A 19,141-nucleotide genomic window follows, 5' to 3' on the forward strand; every position below is an offset into this window, starting at 1 on the left:
AAACGCCAAAATGACGTTTTTTTTGGCGCCACAACTTTTGCGCAAAATTCAATAACAGGCGATCAAAATGTAGCATCTGCACAAAAATAGTACAAGTAAAAAAGTCAGCTCAAGACGCAAAAAATAAGCAGTCACTGAGCCATAGATCCCGAAAGATGAGAACGCTACGGGTCACGGAATATGGCGTAAAACGTGCGCCACTTTCTTCGGACAAACTTCCGATTTTTTTAACCCCTTATATAAAAGTAAACCTATACATGTTTGGTGTCTACGAACTCGCACTGACCTGAGGCATCACACCCACACATTAGCTTTACCATATAGGAAACACAGTGAATTAAATATCTCAAAAACAATAGTGCTATCGTACTTTTCTTTGTCGCTCCATTGGGAGACCCAGACAATTGGGTGTATAGCTTCTGCCTCCGGAGGCCACACAAAGTATTACACTTTAAAAAGTGTAACCCCTCCCCTCTGCCTATACACCCTCCCGTGCATCACGGGCTCCTCAGTTTTATGCTTTGTGTGGAAGGAGGCACACATCCACTCATGCTCCCATTTTAGTCAGCAGCAGCTGCTGATTTTATCGGTTGGAAGAAAAGAGGGCCCCCACAGGGCCCCCGGCATGCTCCCTTCTCACCCCACTAAGTCGGCGGTGCTGTTAAGGTTGAGGTACCCATTGCGGGTACAGAGGCTGGAGCCACATGCCGTTTTCCTTCACCATCCCTTAGAGGCTCTGGGAGAAGTGGGATCCTAACCGGTCATCCATTCACTGGGACCGGGCTCCCTCCGCAGCCCTGTGGGAATCTGCCGGACAGGAGACTTTGTATCATCAGGGACAGGGCCCTGCATCTAAAGGTACTCTGTGTCCCCATGGGGACGGTGCATGGAGTGCTTGTTTCACAGACGCTGCAGCAGCTGCTGGTTTTGTGACGACCGGGACTTCCGCGCCGACCGCGCCTGTTTGTCGGCCGCGCTATTAAATTTAGTCCCCGGCTTCATTGCGGCCTAGTACCATAACTCCCGCCCCCGGGCCTGCCAGTCAGGGGTAAGGGCGGGACGGTCGACCTGACGTCGGCAGTGAGGGCTGGAGCATACTTTAGGTTTCCTCCCCCCCCTCACTGATCACTGTGGGGCACCAGATTCCCGCACTTTACTAGTCGCCGCCCACGGCTCCCTCCTCCCCTGAGAGCTCCGGCAGCCATTTTTACACACATTCTGCCGGTGGAGGATTTCAAGAACGAGCTCTGCAGCTCTGGGAGACCTAAGGCAGGGAATCTGGTGGATACACACCGCTTTGGGCGGTCGGTAAGCCACACCGGTCACCCGGTGCTGGTCCCCCTAGGGTGCCGGAGTATATATATATATATACATATATATATATTTGTATATATTTTCTCTGTTCGGCCGGGTTGTTTTGCTTTTGGCTATATACCCTCAGTGATCACTCTCCTAGGAGACAACAGCATGTCGTCCACAAGGAGCAAGGGCGCTAAGGCAAAGGGTTTTTTTTGCAACCTGTACCTCTTGTGCGGCTATGTTACCTGCAGGTTCCACCTACCCTCACTGTGAGCAATGCTCGACCCCTGTTGCACTTGCTCAGCCGGAGCCTCGGGCACTAGTGGGCCCCTCGGCTCAGGCAGACCCTCCTGCTTCCCCTGTCCAGGCGGCAGGGACAGAGTTTGCAGTTTTTGCTGAGAAACGCTCTGAGTCGCTTTCACAATCCATGGCTCAGTCTATGGACAAATGGTCTGCCAAGCTACTAGAAGCCTTGCAGTCCAGACCGGTCCTTACACAGGCCCCGGGCACTGTTGGATCATCGCCTCCAGGCCCCTCTCGGTCTGCGCCGCAGCGTGCTCCCGGGGTGGCCCCTAGGTCTCACGTGGAGGACTCCGGCACGGACCACAGTCCCAGACCGGCTAAGCGGGCTCGCTGGGAATCTTCCCTGACTTCCTCATGCTGCTCAGGGTCTCAGCTTGAGGACTCTCTGGAGGATGAGGCGGACGTCGCAGCTCAGGGCTCTGACCCTGACGTTGCTCTCAATCTTGATACACCTGAAGGGGACGCCATAGTAAATGACCTTATAGCGTCCATCAACCAGGTGCTAGATCTTTCTCCCCCAACTCCACCTATAGAGGAGTCGGCTTCGCAGCAGGAGAAACACCAGTTTAGGTTTCCCAAACGTACACGGAGTGCGTTTTTCGATCACTCTAACTTCAGAGATGCTGTCCAGAAGCACAGAGCATTTCCGGACAAGCGCTTTACTAAGCGCCTTAATGACACACGTTACCCCTTCCCCTCTGACGTAGTTAAGGGTTGGGCTCAATGTCCCAAGGTGGATCCTCCAGTCTCTAGACTGGCGGCTAGATCTGTAGTATCAGTTGCAGATGGCTCATCGCTCAAGGATGCCACTGACAGGCAGATAGAGCTCCTGGTGAAATCCATCTATGAAGCCACAGGCGCGTCTTTTGCCCCGGCCTTTGCAGCCGTGCGGGCACTCCAAGCTATCTCAGCTTGTCTGTCTGAGATTAATGCGGTCACACGTACCTCTGCTCCGCAAGTTGCGTCTTTGACTTCTCAGGCGTCGGCTTTTTCGTCCTACGCCATGAACGCCGTCCTGGACTCTGCTAGCCGTACAGCACTCTGCTTCCAAGAAGTTCTTAACCGGTTTGCCGTTTTCTGGCGACCGATTGTTTGGCAAACGATTGGATGAAATTATTAAGGAATCCAAGGGAAAGGACTCGTCCTTACCCCAGTCCAAACCAAAGAGACCTCAGCAACGGAAAATACAACCGAGGTTTCGGTCCTTTCGGCCCTCAGCCAAGTCCCAATCCTCCTCGTCCAACAGGCCAGAGAAGGGCCAGAGGAACTCTTATGCGTGGCGGTCTAAGTCACGCCCCCAAAAAAACGCCGGAGGCACTGCCTCCAAGGCGGCCCTCTCATGACTTTCGGCCTCCCCGAACCGCATCCTCGGTCGGTGGCAGGCTCTCCCGCTTTTGCGACGCCTGGTGGCCACATGTCCAAGACCGATGGGTGAGAGACATTCTGTCTCACGGTTACAGGATAGAGTTCAGCTCTCGTCCTCCGACTCGTTTCTTCAGAACATCTCCTCCCCCATCTCGGGCCGGCGCACTTTTCTAGGCTGTGGGCGTTCTGAAGTCAGAAGGAGTGGTGATTCCCGTTCCCCCTCAGGAACATGGTCACGGCTTCTACTCCAACTTGTTCGTGGTGCCAAAGAAGGACGGATCATTCCGTCCCGTTCTGGACCTCAAACTGCTCAACAGGCATGTGAGCACCAGAAGGTTTCGGATGGAATCTCTCCGCTCGGTCATCGCTTCGATGTCACAAGGAGACTTCCTAGCATCAATCGACATCAAGGATGCTTATCTCCATGTGCCGATCGCACCCGAGCATCAACGCTTCCTGCGTTTCGCCATCGGGGACGAACACCTTCAGTTCGTGGCACTGCCTTTCGGCCTGGCGACAGCCCCACGGGTCTTCACCAAGGTCATGGCATCCGTTGTGGCGGTCCTACACTCTCAGGGCCACTCGGTGATCCCTTACTTAGACGATCTCCTAGTCAGGGCACCCTCCCGGGTGGCGTGTCAACACAGCCTGACCGTCGCTCTGGAGACTCTCCAGCGGTTCGGGTGGATCATCAACTTCCCAAAGTCCAAGTTGACACCGACCCAATCACTGACTTACCTCGGGATGGAGTTTCATACTCTCTCAGCGGTAGTCAAGCTACCGCTGGACAAACAGCTTTCGCTGCAGACAGGGGTGCAATCTCTTCTTCGGGGCCAGTCACATCCCTTGAGGCGCCTCATGCACTTCCTGGGGAAGATGGTGGCAGCAATGGAGGCAGTGCCCTTCGCGCAGTTTCATCTGCGCCCACTCCAATGGGACATTCTCCGCAAATGGGACAGGAGGTCGGCGTCCCTCGACAGGAACGTCTCTCTTTCCCTTGCAGCCAAAACCTCTCTTCAGTGGTGGCTTCTTCCCACTTCTCTATCGCAGGGAAAATCCTTCCTGCCCCCATCCTGGGCTGTGGTCACGACGGACGCGAGCCTGTCAGGGTGGGGAGCGGTTTTTCTCCACCACAGGGCTCAGTGAACCTGAACTCCGATAGAGTCTTCCCTTCAGATCAATGTTCTGGAGATAAGGGCAGTGTATCTAGCCCTAAAGGCGTTCCATCGGTGGCTGGAGGGCAGGCAGATCCGCATACAGTCGGACAACGCCACGGCGGTCGCGTACATCAACCACCAGGGCGGCACGCGCAGCCGTCAAGCCTTCCAGGAAGTCCGGCGGATTCTGCTGTGGGCGGAGGCCACAGCCTCCACCATCTCCGCAGTTCACATCCCGGGCGTAGAAAACTGGGAAGCAGACTTTCTCAGTCGTCAGGGCATGGATGCGGGGGAATGGTCTCTTCACCCAGACGTGTTTCGAGAGATCTGTCGCCGCTGGGGAACGCCGGACGTCGATCTCATGGCGTCACGGCACAACAACAAGGTCCCGGCTTTCATGGCACGGTCTCAAGATCACAGAGCTTTGGCGGCGGACGCATTAGTTCAGGATTGGTCGCAGTTTCGACTCCCTTATGTGTTTCCTCCTCTGGCGATGTTGCCCAGAGTGTTACGCAAGATCAGATCCGACTGTCGTCGCGCCATTCTCGTCGCTCCAGATTGGCCGAGGCGGTCGTGGTACCCGGATCTGTGGCATCTCACGGTGGGTCAGCCGTGGGCGCTTCCAGACCGCACAGACCTGCTGTCACAAGGCCCGTTTTTCCATCTGAATTCTGCGGCCCTCAACCTGACTGTGTGGCCATTGAGTCCTGGCTCCTAGCGTCGTCGGGTTTATCGCAGGATGTCATTGCCACGATGAGACAGGCCAGGAAACCAACGTCCGCCAAGATCTATTACAGGTCGTGGCGGATCTTCTTGTCCTGGTGCTCTGATAAGGGTTTTACTCCCTGGCCTTTTGCCTTACCCATTTTTCTTTCATTCCTTCAATCCGGAATGGACAAGGGTTTGTCACTCGGCTCTCTCAAGGGACAAGTATCGGCGCTCTCAGTATTTTTTCAAAAGCGCCTGGCAAGGCTTCCGCAGGTCCGCACGTTCCTGCAGGGAGTTTGCCATATAGTTCCACCCTACAAGCGTCCGCTGGAACCCTGGGACCTTAACAGGGTGTTAATGGCTCTTCAAAAACCACCTTTCGAGCCGCTGAGGGATGTTTCTTTATCACGTCTTTCGCAGAAGGTGGCTTTTCTTGTGGCAATTACCTCACTCCGAAGAGTGTCGGAGCTTGCAGCGCTGTCATGCAAATCCCCTTTCCTGGTTTTTCACCAGGATAAGGTGGTTCTGCGTCCTATCCCGGAGTTTCTCCCTAAGGTGGTATCTCCTTTTCATCTCAATCAGGATATCTCCTTACCGTCATTTTGCCCTCATCCAGTTCACCAGTGTGAAAAGGATTTGCATTCATTAGATCTAGTGAGAGTACTCCGGCTCTACGTGTCTCGCACGGCGCCCCTGCGCCGTTCAGATGCGCTCTTTGTCCTGGTCGCTGGCCAGCATAAGGGTTTGCAGGCTTCCAAGTCAACTTTGGCTCGGTGGATCAAGGAACCGATTCTTGAAGCCTACCGTTCTTCGGGGCTTCCTCTTCCTTCGGGGCTGAAAGCCCATTCTACCAGAGCCGTGGGTGCGTCCTGGGCATTGCGACACCGGGCTACGGCTCAGCAGGTGTGTCAGGCAGCTACCTGGTCTAGTCTGCACACCTTCACAAAACACTATCAGGTGCATACCTATGCTTCGGCAGATGCCAGTCTAGGTAGGCGAGTCCTTCAGGCGGCGGTTGCCCACCTGTAGGAAGGGGTCGTTTTTCGGCTCTCTGTTATTGAGGTATTCTTTTACCCACCCAGGGACTGCTTTTGGACGTCCCAATTGTCTGGGTCTCCCAATGGAGCGACAAAGAAGAAGGGAATTTTGTTTACTTACCGTAAATTCCTTTTCTTCTAGCTCCTATTGGGAGACCCAGCACCCGCCTCTTTTTTCCTTCGGGCTGTTTGCTCTTTTGTGTACACATGTTGTTCATGTTGAATTGTTCCTTTGGTTCATGGTTTTCAGTTCTCCGAACATCCTTCGGATTAAATTTACCTTAGACCAATTTATAAGTTTCCTCCTTCCTGCTTTTGCACCAAAACTGAGGAGCCCGTGATGCACGGGAGGGTGTATAGGCAGAGGGGAGGGGTTACACTTTTTAAAGTGTAATACTTTGTGTGGCCTCCGGAGGCAGAAGCTATACACCCAATTGTCTGGGTCTCCCAATAGGAGCTAGAAGAAAAGGAATTTACGGTAAGTAAACAAAATTCCCTTCTTTTTGCAATTTTTCTGCATTTGGATTTTTTTTGCCGTTTTCCAGTACACTATAAGGTAAAACTTATGGTTTCATTTAAAAGTACAGCTCGTTCCGCAAAAAAGCCCTCACATGACCATATTGACTGAAAAATAAAAAAGTTACGTCCCTCAGAAGAATAATGGCGGGAAAAAAAAAAACGGAAAGCGAAAAATCATCCGGTCGTGTGAAGGGGTTAAACTTGATTGGACCCACCAATTCTGGATATCTGCGAGTCTTCCCATCACTAATAATAAAAGCTATTTTTTTGTCTTTGGATTGGGAGACATTGTTACAGCATTCTAGAAGGGCTTACATGTGCTGGCTGTAACTTTATATGGGGAAAACCTGGTGACAGGTTCCCTTTAAATTTTATATCATAAGTCAATAGTACAAATGCAAATGAGCAACTTTGTAATCTATTTTATCAGAGAAATCTGTTTCTTTCTCCTCATCTTTCATGTTCAAAATTCTAAATTCACAGGTGAAATCTGTATTCAGTGAAGAAAGATGATTACATTACTGAGATAGGAGATGGCAGTTGCAACTGTTAAAGGGAACCTGTCAGCAAATTTGGCGACTATAAACTGCAGCCACCACCAGTGGGCCCTTATATACAGCATTCTAACAAGCTGTATATAAGAGCCCAGGCCGCTGTGTAGAATGTAAAAATCACTTTATAATACTCACCTAATGGGCATTGCGGTGCAGACTGGTCGGATGGGTGTCGCCGTTCTCTGGTACCGGCGCCTCCTCTTTCGGCCATCTTTGTCCTCCTTCTGAAGCCTGGGTGCCTCAGTAATGTAATAATATGTCTTCATTCAATACAGAAAGATTTTAGCAATGAATTAAGAATTTAAAAAAAGAAAGATCAGTCCAGGAGAAAGAAACTAAGAAACTGATTTGCAAAATAAAACATATTACACAGTTGCTTGTTTCCATGTGTACTATTCAATGTTACTCTGTGACGGTTACTCTTTAAAGGGAACCTGTCACCAGTTTTTTCCCTATTAAACCAAAAATATCACCTTCTGCAGCTCCTGGGCTGCATAATCTCGCGCGTGCGCAACTACTTCACCGACGCTCGCGCGAGGGAAACTTGGGGCACAGCAAAATGCGCCTACGCGAGACTCCAGCTGCGTGGGTCAGCATCATCCATGTAAATCATGACTGGGGGACTGCGAACAGCGGCAGGAGGGTGGACAGGAGCCGAATTAGAGCCCGCCCATCTGGCCAACCAAACTCATTTGCATAGGAAATGGTGAGATTTTATAACGTTCTTATAAGGGTTTTCAAGGGGGGCCAGCAACAAAGTGCACCTTCCTAGAATGCAGCCCAGGAGCTACAGAAGGTGATATTTTTGGTTTAATAGGGAAAAAAACTGGTGACAGGTTCTCTTTAAGAAGAAAAAAAAACAGGGACCCCAGATAATATTTTCAAATTTCTGAACCAACAAATTATTTAACAGAACATTAAATATTACATTAGAGTATCACTATGTTTGTCACCTGATAGATACTGTAATAAAATATGAAAAATCTCTATAGGTAAAACTCTGAAATGACCCAAAGTTGATGCATCCGCAGTATCTGTGCCCTCAGCTATGGGTGCTGCAAGGCGCCGGTTACTTCTTTTAAACTTCAGGTTAGGAATAGCAGTAATAGAGCCACTGGAGGAGACTGCCATTGGTACTGGTTTTAACACAATGACTCTGAAAGACATAAAAACATCAGGTTAGCATAGGAGATTTTGTGTGAATGTTTTTTTCCCCATCAACTTTTTTTTTTAACTAAAGTTTATTAAAGTTTTATTACATAGAGAAAATAAGAAAAACATAGCCTATATACATATGGATTGAGTCAAAAGTAGCTTATAAACAAATGATATCTTTCCGTATGTCCAAAGATATATCAACTAAAAAACATACTAAGGCTGGAGTCACACTTGTGATTAACTCGCACGAGTGCAATGCGAGAAATTCTCGCATTGCACTCGGACCAATGTTAATCAATGAGGCAGCTCCCATCTGCTATTTTTTTCTCAGTCCAAATCGGACTGAGAAAAAAAAAAAATCGCAGCATGCTGCGTTTTGGTGAGTTTCTCGCGCAAGACTCTTCAATGCAAGTCTATGGGTGCATGAAAAAAAACGGACGTCATACGGACGGCACACAGACCATCCTAGTGACATCCGTTTTTCTCAATACATTTCTATCATGTAGCAGAGAACACTGTAAATGCTCCTGTACATAACCGTACATGAATAGCAGCTGCTGAGGGTAAAAACTGATTGCACACTGATGGCATACTGATGAAATGTGAGAAGAAATCGTCCTACTTTCTGGCATGAGAATCTAACCGATTTTACACTCGCAAGTGTGATTCCAGCCTAAACAAGACATTGACACAAATGGGTAGGAGAAGGGTTGGGTAGATAGAACACCAAGAGGATGTAATCAAACCTAATGGTCTCTGTCAGTCCAATATCCCATCAACGTTTTGTTTTTATATTTGTTACACACATGCCAATGTAATACAACAAAAATAATGCAACAGGCAAAAATTTGCAAATTAACATGAACAGCACCAAAGTGACCGAGTTAGGGCTCGCTCATACAAGCGTATAAATCGGATAAGTGCAATCTGGTAAAAAAAAAAAGGACTGTATTCAGACCAATGTTATTCAAAGAGGCAGTGCAGATCTGCGTTTCTTGTTCCCCAGCTGTATTCGGCATGAGAAAAAAAATTAAAGCAGACTGCGATTTGACTCCAAAATCAGTTCAGTGCAAGAAACAAAAAAAAATAATCGTATGCAATATGGACCATCAAAATCGCATACGATTTTTAGGGATACATTAAAATTATGTAAGATGCAAAACTGTAAATGGTCCTGTAAAGATTAAGGCAATGTTCACACTAGAAAAATGATTTTCTTAAGAAATTTCTTAAGAGTGAAGGATTAGTGCACCTGCGTTAATAAACGCACCAAAAACGCACCTGCGTTTTCGGTGCGTTTTTGGTGCGTTTTTACCGCTGGTTGCTCCCTGCGTTATTGTGCCATTATCTATGGTAACTAACGCAGCTAGCTGCAGAAAAGAAGTGACATGCTCATTCTTTTTCTTAAGAAAATCTACTGAAAGAATTTTCTTAAGAAAAAAACGCAGTGTGTGCACAGCTAATTTTTTTTCCCATAGGTTTTGCTGGGGAATGTCTGCAGAAAGGTTACAAGAATTTCTCAAGAAATTTCTGCAGCAAAAACGGACCAAAAACGCAGGTAAAAAACGCAGTGTGTGAACATAGCCTAACAGCTGCGGAGTAAAACCCAGCCTTAAGGTGGCTTTACACGCTACGACATTGCTAAAGCGATGTCATTGGGGTCACGGATTTTGTGACGCACATCCGGCCGCGTTACATAGTTACATAGTTACATAGTTACTTAGGTTGAAAAAAGACCTAGGTCCATCTAGTTCAACCTTCCTCCACCAGTTCTACATTTAGTCACTAAGTCATTTATAACAAACAGCGTTAGCGATGTCGTTGCGTGTGACACCTATTAGCGATTTTGAATCGTTGCAAAAACGTTCAAAATTGCTAATCGGTGACATCCCCCCCCAATCTCAATTATCGTTGCTGCTACAGTAACGATGTTGTTCGTTGTTCCTGCGGCAGCACACATTGCTATGTGTGACACCGTATGAACGAGGAACCTCTCCTTACCTGCGTCCCGCCAGCAATGAGGAAGGGAGGAGGTGGGTGGGATGTTCCGCCCGCTCATCTCCGCCCCTCCGCTTTGATTGGGCAGCCGCTTAGTGACGTCGCTGTGACGCCAAACGAACCGCCCCCTTAGAAAGAAGGCGGTTTGTCGGTCACGGCGACGTCGCTAGGCAGGTAAGTAGTGTAACGGGTCCGCGCGATGTTGTGCGCCACGGGCAGCGATATGCCTGTGTCGCACAACCGATGGGGGCGGGTACGCACGCTAGCGATATCGGTAACGATATCGCAGCGTGTAAAGCGGCCTTTAGACTAGAGTCCCACTTGAGTGTGATTTGCGCGAGGATCGCGCCGCATCACCCCGAACTAGGCAGTGCCATGCGAAGTGATGTGATTTTCATGCGAGTCACATGCAAGTGTGACTCCAGCCTTAGACACATAATTAAAAAACTGACATTAGACTGTATGTAGCTAGACAAAGCAAAGTACTTTAATGCAGATGTGAATTGTTTTTTTTGTGTTTATGTTAATTTTTTAAGTTGGTTTTCCAGACAGCTATAGCTAATGAATGTGGCGCCTCAAGTGAGATAGAACATTTTTTTCCTTTATCATGCCCTATCTCTTGTCACCTGAATGTGTGTTAAGGCCACATCTCACTAAGCGACATCGCTGCTGAGTCACGGTTTTTGTGACGCAACAGCGATGTTTCTAGCGATGTCGCTGTGTGTGACATCCAGCAATGACCTGGCCCCTGCTGTGAGGTCACCGGTCGTTGCTGAATGTCCTGGACCATTTTTTGGTCGTTGCTCTCCCGCTGTGAAGCACACATCTCTGTGTTTGACAGCGAGAGAGCAACGATCTGAATGTGCAGGGAGCAGGGAGCCGGCTTCTGCGGACACTGGTAACCAAGGTACACATCGGGTAACCAAGCAAAGGCTTTGCTTGCTTACCCGATATTTACCTTGGTTATCAGCGTCCGCAGCTTCTAGAAGCCGGCTCTCTGCTCCCTGCCCACGTAGCCAAGGTACACATCGGGTAACTATAAGCAAAGCACTTTGCTTAGTAACCCGATGTGTACCATGGTTACGAAGCACAACGTCGTTACACGGGTCGCTGGTGGATGATCTCTGATCGCTGTGGAGATCTGTTTGACAGCTCACCAGCAACCATGTAGCGACGCTCCAGCGATCCCTGCCAGGTCAGATCGCTGGTGGGATCGCTGGAGCGTCGCTAAGTGTGACAGTACCTTTACAGCACCAAAGATCTTGGTGTTACGCACAAGAAAACTTCAGTAAGTGCCAACACTTCCAAGGGGTTTTTGAGATCTCCCCATTTTGTACAAGTATTCTGATAAGAAAAAAAAAAGAAAAAGGAACTACAACTGTCATTTTGAGCAGTTATTGCACCTGTGCCAAAAGTACTATAAGGCTATGTGCGCACATTGCGTTTTTTAGGCGTTTCCGCAGCGTTTTGAGCTACAGCGTTTTAATGCAAAATTCCATGCATCTTGATTTCCAAGCAAAGTCTATGGGAAATAGGCCTTTCTTGTGCGCACGATGCATTTAAAAACGTTGCGTTTTTGTTGACAAAAATTTGTCAAAATCTCTGCGTTTGAAGAAGCAACATGTCAATTGTTTTTGCCATTTTGGCAGCATTTTGCTAACATTGAAGTCAATGAGAATTATCAAAACGCATCCTAAAAGAAAATTCTAGCGTTTTTCATGCTTTTTGATGCTTAACGCTTGCTTTTTCGACAAAATTAAACAAAGTATTTTTGGCATTATAGTGAGGGCAAGCAGTTTCTAATTGCCCTCACATCCATTCCGACATTAAAAAAATTAGTGAAACAATACTTTTACTTTACTTTGATCATAATTATTCAATTGCTTTAATAATTTTTGGTAAATTATCATTATAGTATACGATTTAAAGATTATTAAAAAAAAATTTCCAATTTTTTCCTACTGTTTGAATGTGCAAACTTTATTTAGTTGTGTATTTGTGTTGAAAACGCCTCCCAATTTAAGCACTGAAACTGCATGTAAAACACAGTCAAAACACGGCAAAAACGCTATAAAAAAGCTTGCGTATTTCCTGCGTTTATGTGGTCAAAACCAAATTTGACAATGACAAATTCTACCAGACGATGCGTTCATTTCTGCAAGTTACTGAACGCAACGTGCGCACATGGCCTTTTTCTGTGACCACAAAGATGCAGCGTTTTTGGCCATAAAAAAAACGCACAAAAACGCAGCTGTGGCAAAAACGCAGCAGAAAAAACACATGCGTTTTTACCACGTTTTTGGCTGCGTTTTGCTGCGTTTTTGTTCACTGCATTTTGCTGCGTTTTTCCAATGCATTGCATGAGTGGAAAAACGCAGAAAAGAATTGACATGTTGCTTTTTTTTTTTACCACAAAAGCGCAGCTAAAAAAAAAAAGCACTTTGCGGACAGCAAAAATGAAAACTCATACACTTTGCTAGGGAAGCAAAGTCATGCCATTTTTTGATCAAAAACGCGCAAAAACGAAGCGAAAAACGCACCGTGCGCACATAGCCTAAGAGCACAGTGGGCAGAGGCAATATAGTGGGCACTTGCAGTAGAACTTCTACAGTCAGTATGTGTAAATAGGACATCTTGGATAGAGGTAAGGGTCGGCACCAGCACCTGGCAAACATTGTCAAGGGGCCCACTCTTCCCAGGTTTCAATTTTTGACATCTGCTATTTATCTTTACTGCATGTATAGAGAGGGCTCAAATTTTTCCGATTCTATACAGCATGGGTGCCAGCTAAGTTATACGGTTGTTACCCAAGTCTGCAAACAAATCTAGTTCCAACTGCAGCAGTGTACCCTCTTAGATGCCACTGTCAATTGTGACAGCAGCATTTAAGAGTTTGGAAATGATGGTAGGTGTCCTTATTGATGCCCAACAGCTCTCCTTCTTCCTCACATACAGTTTGTATAACCTAATTTTTCAGAAAAAGTAAAAAATAAGTAAATAATGTAACATGTTTAGTGTTATAATACACTGCATTATTACAATATTGCAGTGGATCACTGTTGACATCATGCTAATTACCAGCCATCCAGTTAGGCAGCGGCCGTTAATCAGCAGGACATAAGCAGAGATCCAGAAAAATCCAGCAATCCCAAACGATAAAAAAAATTCCAAGACTTGATTTCACATTTTAAAATTCCATGGATAACACTCCATCAAAAGGGAAACAGATGACGGGTTTCGGATCCAACAGGTCCTCACTCATATCTGAGATATATCATATGAGTTAGGATCTGTTGGATCCGAAACGCGTCACCTGTTTCCCTTATAATGAAGTGTTAAACATGGAATTTTAAAATGTGAAATAAAGTCTTGGAATTTTTTATAATTTGGGATTGCTGGATCTTTCTTGGATTTTTCTGGATTCCTTCTTCTGGTGACCAGCTGGACTCTGATCCGTGCATCCCTTTCCCTATACCAGGAATTGCAGTCGATGGTGGAGTGGCTAAGTATTTTTTGTTTTTTGACATAACCAGAGATGCCGTCAACAGGGCAAAGAGGAAGAGAAGAAGCTGCTCTGTCGATGTGCCATTGGCAGAGGCAGGAGAATTGCCGGCAGGAGCGGTCTGTGACTGCTCTGAGCCACAACAGATCATTGCAGGGCAAACCAGCCAGGAAGTTAGAATCTACCTTTGGGTAAGTTTTTAGCCCCAAAAAAACACCAAGTCCCAGAAAACCCCATTAAGAAAAAAAGTTTTTTTTCAGTGTTTTTACACAGAATTAAGATAGGATCTGAAGAAAAAAAAACATAGCATTTTCGGTTATAGATGATTTAATGACAAAGAATGTATAACAGTGGACAAAAGTAGAACTTGATGGACCTCACTCTTTTTTCAACCTATGTAACTATGACATAAGATGTTGATGAGTATGTATCTGAAATAATAAAATATACTACTAAGGCCTCTTTCATACAATTTTTTTCTATCAGTCACAATTTGTCTTGTGACTGATGCAACGGATCCGTTGCAGATTGTGTGAAAACTGATGTGATGGATCTTGTAAAAAAACGGATCCGTCGTATAATTTTTTTTTCATGTGAAACGTTATTTGCTAGTAAAAACCTATAGAGAGAGACTTTGTTCAGCCAGGCACTGTTTTATCCCATCTGAGCATGCTCTGTTTAAAAATACGGAATCCGTTGTTGGATTCCGCCATAGGACGGATCCTGCGCCCATAGGCACCAATTCTAAAAGACTATGGATGACGAGAGATCCAGCGCCGTCCGTTTATTTGACGGTGACAAAAAATGTTCCTCTAGACATTGCTTCCGTCGGCCGTAGAGACATTTTTCAACTGATCCGTCATAGGATGGATGCAACTTCAGGCCATCCGTCGCTAAGGCCTCTTTCACACATCAGCTTTTTGCCATCAGTCACAATCTGTTTTGTGACTAATGCGACGGATCCGTCGCAGATTGTGGTAAAACTGATGCGACGGATCCTGTAAAAAAACCCGGATCCGTTGAACCACTTTTTTTATGTCAAAGGTTATTTCGTATTAAAAACCTATATTTACCCATCCCTGAGGAAAAGCGAGAGAGGGAGAGAGAGGGGGGAGGGAGGGGGAGAAAGGGGGAGAGAGAGGGGGAGAGAGAGGGAGAGGGGGAGATTTTTTCTGATCAGAAATGATTTTACACCTTATCTGAGCATGCTCGGGTTGAAAAAACGGATCCATCGCCGCCATAATCCGTCATTTGACGGATTGCTACAGATCCTGCGCGCATAGGCTTCCATTATAACAAACAAAGGACGCTGACGGATCCGTCGCTGTCCGTTTTTTCAACGCAGACACAAAATGTTCCGTTGCCCAAACATTTTTACGACGAATCCATCGCACGATGGATGAAACGTGAGGCCATCTATCGCAATCCGTCACTAATACAAGACTATGAGAAAAAAACTGATCCAGCGCTGGATCCGATTTTTTCACATTTCGACGGATTGCGACTGATGGCAAAAAACTGATGTGTGAAAGGGGCCTAAGGCTATGTGCCCACGGGAGCTTGTTTCTCTGGATTTTGCCATGGAAAACCTGCGGATTTTTCTGGATTTTCCAGATAAATCCGCAGGTTTTAGCATGTACAGACACTCCCCATGTTATCCTATGGGACATGGGGAGTGTCTGTGTCCACGCTGCGGAAAGTGCGGCTCCGGAACATGGTGCGGATGTCCCGCAGCCGCACGTAACTGCATGTCAATTCCTGCGGAATTACCTGCGGAAATCCCGGCCCTCCGCTATGGAGATAGAGGTCGGGACGTCCGCAGGTAATTCGCATGAAAGTCCGCAGGTTTACCGCAGCTATACTGCTGGAATCCCACAGCTAAAAATAGCTGCGGGTGCCAGCGGGCAGCTGCAGGAAACATGCGCTCGTACCTGCGGTACATCCGCAGGTACAAGCGCCCGTGGGCACATAGCCTAAAGCGGGCTTTACACGCTACATCGCTCAAGTGATCTCGTTGGGGTCACGGAATTTGTGACGCACATCCAGTCGCTTTAGCGATGCCGTTGCGTGTGACACCTATGAGCGATTTTGCATCGTCGCAAAAACGTGCAAAATTGCTCATTGGTGACATGGGGGTCCATTCTCAAATATCATTACTGCAGCAGTAACGAAGTTGTTCCTCGTTCCTGCGGCAGCACACATCGCTCTGTGTGACACCGTAGGAACGAGGAAGCTCTCCTTACCTGCCTCCCGGCCACAATGCGGAAGGAAGGAGGTGGGCGGGATGTTCGTCCCGCTCATCTCCGCCCCTCCGCTTCTATTGAGCGGCGGTTTAGTGACGCTGCTGTTACGTCGCTGTGACGCTGAATGAACTGTCCCCTTAGAAGGGAGGCGGTTCGCCGGTCACAGCGATGTCGCAGGGAAGGTAAGTCCGTGTGACGGGTCCGGGCGATGTTGTGCGACACGGGCAGAGATTTGCCTGTGTCGCACAACCGATGGGGGCAGGTAAGCACGCTGGCGATATTGGTACCGATATCGCAGTGTGTAAAACGGCCTTTAAGGCCACTTTACACACAGAGATAAACCTTTAGCAGATCTGTGGTTGCAGTGAAATTGTGGACAATCAGTGCCAGGTTTGTGGCGGTGTACAAATGGAACAATATGTCTATGATTTCACTGCAACCACAGATCTGCCAAAGATTTATCTCTGTGTGTAAAGTGGCGTTTAGAGTACGTGCCCATGATCAGTGTTCACAGCGTTTTGGATGCAGCATGTTTCAGTTGTGTCCATAATGCTCCGATGTACAGTACAAGCACAGTGGATGGGATTTCTAGAAATCCCATGCCCAATGTGCGTGTACTGCCTGCAGCGTAAACTGACCTGCGGTGTAACTCTCCGAGCCGCAAGTATGTCAATTCTTTGCTGCGGAGACGCAAGTGTTGTCCGCAGTGAGAACACAAATGTGAGACCACAAATGCCCGAGCCCGGATCATGGGTATGAGCAGCTGCGGTCCCCCGCAGCAAAAACCATAAAAAAAACGCATCAAAACGCACAAAAACGCATGCGTTTTTTGGGGCCAAAAAGGCTGTATCTTTGTGGTCAGAAAAAAATGCAGCGTACCCACATAGCCATGTGCGCAGTGCGTTTTTCGGGTGCGTTTTTGGTCAGAAAACTGCATGACTTTGTTCTCCCTCGCAGGTCAGGACCTGTCGTATCCAGGATGCTGCAGGTCCTGATCGTGGGCACGATCCTACACGGAAACACACAAAAAATATAAAATTGCTTTTTTGGTAATTTTTTCCTCACAAAAAGAGGAATAAAGAAAAAAAAACATGAAAGCAACTGGACCTCAAACATGATGAAGATAAAAAATTGTTTATTCAGCAAAAAAAAGAGACCTCATACAACTCCATCAACCAAATGATAAAGTTACTGCTTTTGGTAGGAGAAAAATGGAGAGTGATGAAGACATACACCAGGGGAAGCGCGATCAGGGGCAGGAATGAAAATGGGGGCAACTACTGACATCCCCACGAGAGGGCACTGCATTCTCAGGTATCGTTAGCGGGCGCACACTGGTGGGCACTGTCTCTTCTCCTCATAGAATTGGAATTCATTTACCAGACATGTTCTAGAACCATCAGAGTGTGACAGCCGAGCTAGACTTTACCTACAATAAATACTTCTATTCATGTAATAGCTCAATAACGCCCTCTCAGACTACATACTCAGCACGGCAATAATGGCGGACGTGTAACACTGCCGATCACAGGGCGGGAAGATGACGGCGGAGACAAGAGGAAGGACACGCAAACATTTCCCGCGCTTTCTACTCACACTGCGCTCGCGCTCAGTCTCCAAGTCTCACGCGGGTCCGCGGTGAAGAACCAATAGGAACAAAGCTTATAGTGAAGTAAGATGATTGGCAGGCTGAACGTCCAATGGCGGTATTGGCTTATTTTTGTCACCTCCAGAGCTGGTGACAATGAGACCCGCCACTTCTGGAAAAGCAGCGGGCTGTACACCGGGTATATAGCAGGTAACATGGCGCCGGCTGCCAGGGTCAGGCTATAGGACATGGCAAGCAATTCTGCCATGGTACAAACTGAGCAGCTCAGTGCTATGGCCCAGTGACCATGTAGTGTGGCCAGATAGCAGAGCCCTACATGGGACTATGCCCCATGAGCGGAGCCGCCTTGTAGCAGGTTTTGACTTGGTTGTGATGGTAATTTATCCATTTCAAGACCAGGTCACGTCCCCTCATTCCTGACCAGGCATGTTTCCTTATTGTTTTCTTCTCTTGCTCTGATATAAAAGTGTGTGCCCTTTCTTTGCATCATATGTGAAGCCAGGCTAAGTTCACACAGGGCATCTTTTGGTGCGTTTTTGAGGTCAAAACGATGCACCTAATTTCCTTCCTCCAGCAAAGTCTATGTTATTTCTATTTTGCTGTCCACACTGTGCATCTTTTTTTGGCTGCATCTTGGCTGCTTTTTGAAGATGCAGCATTGTGACCACGAAGATGCAGCGTTTTTGCTGCGTTTTTGGTCACTGCGTTTTTCCAATTCATTAGATGTGTGGAAAAACGCAGAAAAGAACGCTGCGTTATTTTTGCCGTGTTTTTTGGGTGCAGTTTTGGTCTCAAAACTGCATGAATTTCAAAGTCTGAGTTTTCATTTTTGCTCTCCGCACATTGCAGTTTTGTTTTTTTTTGCTGCAATTTTAGGGTATGTGCGTACTAGCCGTTTTTTTCACGCTGCGTTTTTGTCTCAAAAAACGCACCCGCGGCTAAAAAACGTGACAAAAACGCATGCGTTTTTACCGCGATTTGGTGCGTTTTTGCTCACTGCGTTTTTAATCAGTGCACAATGCCATTAAAGATTGTTGATGAAAAAAAAAAAAGGTCTGATGTCATTTCCTTCTTCAAAATGTTCATTGTATGCAGGAGAGCAGACAGCTGCAGAACTAGTGTATGCAGGAGAGCAGACAAGCAGACAGCAGCTGCAGAACTACAAGGCTCAGCATCCTCCATCCAGGACTGTATGCAGGAGTTTTTTGCCCAAAAAGAAAAAAAAAATGACATGGGCTTCGCTATATTTTTGTATGCTAGCCAGGTACAGCAGGCAGGTACAGGCTGCCCCCAATCCCCAGCTGCCTATTTGTACCCGGCTGGGAATCAAAAATATAGGGAAGCCCTTTTTTTTTTTTTATTTCATGAATTTCAAGAAATAATTAAAAAAAAAAATGACATAGGCTTCTCCCAATTTTTGAGTTCAGCCAGGTACAACTAGGCAGCTGGGGATTGGAATCCGCAGTGCAGAGTGCCCAAGCTTTCTGGGCACCCCCGCTGTGAATTGCAGTCCGCAGCCGCCCCAGAAAATGGCGCTTTCATAGAAGCGCCATCTTCTGGCGCTGTATCCAACTCTTCCAGCTGCCCTGGTGACTGTGGCTCGCTGGGTAATAATGGAGTTAGGGCTAGCTGTATATTATCAGCTGGCCCTAAGCCCGAAATTCATGGTGTCACGCCAATATTAGACAT

General features: G+C 47.2%; 1 protein-coding gene across 3 annotated transcripts in view; it reads right to left on the reverse strand.

Moving 5' to 3' along the window:
• Window positions 1-17,467, reverse strand: part of FBXO47 (F-box protein 47) — a 242,821-nt gene extending 225,354 nt beyond the window's left edge. For 2 of the 3 annotated variants that reach the window (XM_075347654.1, XM_075347656.1), the window contains exons 1-2: window positions 17,331-17,417; window positions 7,896-8,098 (exon numbers count right to left, since the gene is read on the reverse strand). In XM_075347654.1, the coding sequence (XP_075203769.1) occupies window positions 7,896-8,073 (178 nt within the window). In that variant the 5' untranslated portion in view covers window positions 8,074-8,098; window positions 17,331-17,417. Of the gene's footprint in view, window positions 1-7,895; window positions 8,099-17,330; window positions 17,418-17,439 lie in introns of those variants that run through there. The other variant, XM_075347655.1, reaches the window with a different exon arrangement.
• Between the last annotated feature and the right edge of the window lie 1,674 nt (window positions 17,468-19,141).

Source organism: Anomaloglossus baeobatrachus, chromosome 5 (genome assembly GCF_048569485.1).
Source record: "Anomaloglossus baeobatrachus isolate aAnoBae1 chromosome 5, aAnoBae1.hap1, whole genome shotgun sequence".
Taxonomy (NCBI): domain Eukaryota; kingdom Metazoa; phylum Chordata; class Amphibia; order Anura; family Aromobatidae; genus Anomaloglossus; species Anomaloglossus baeobatrachus.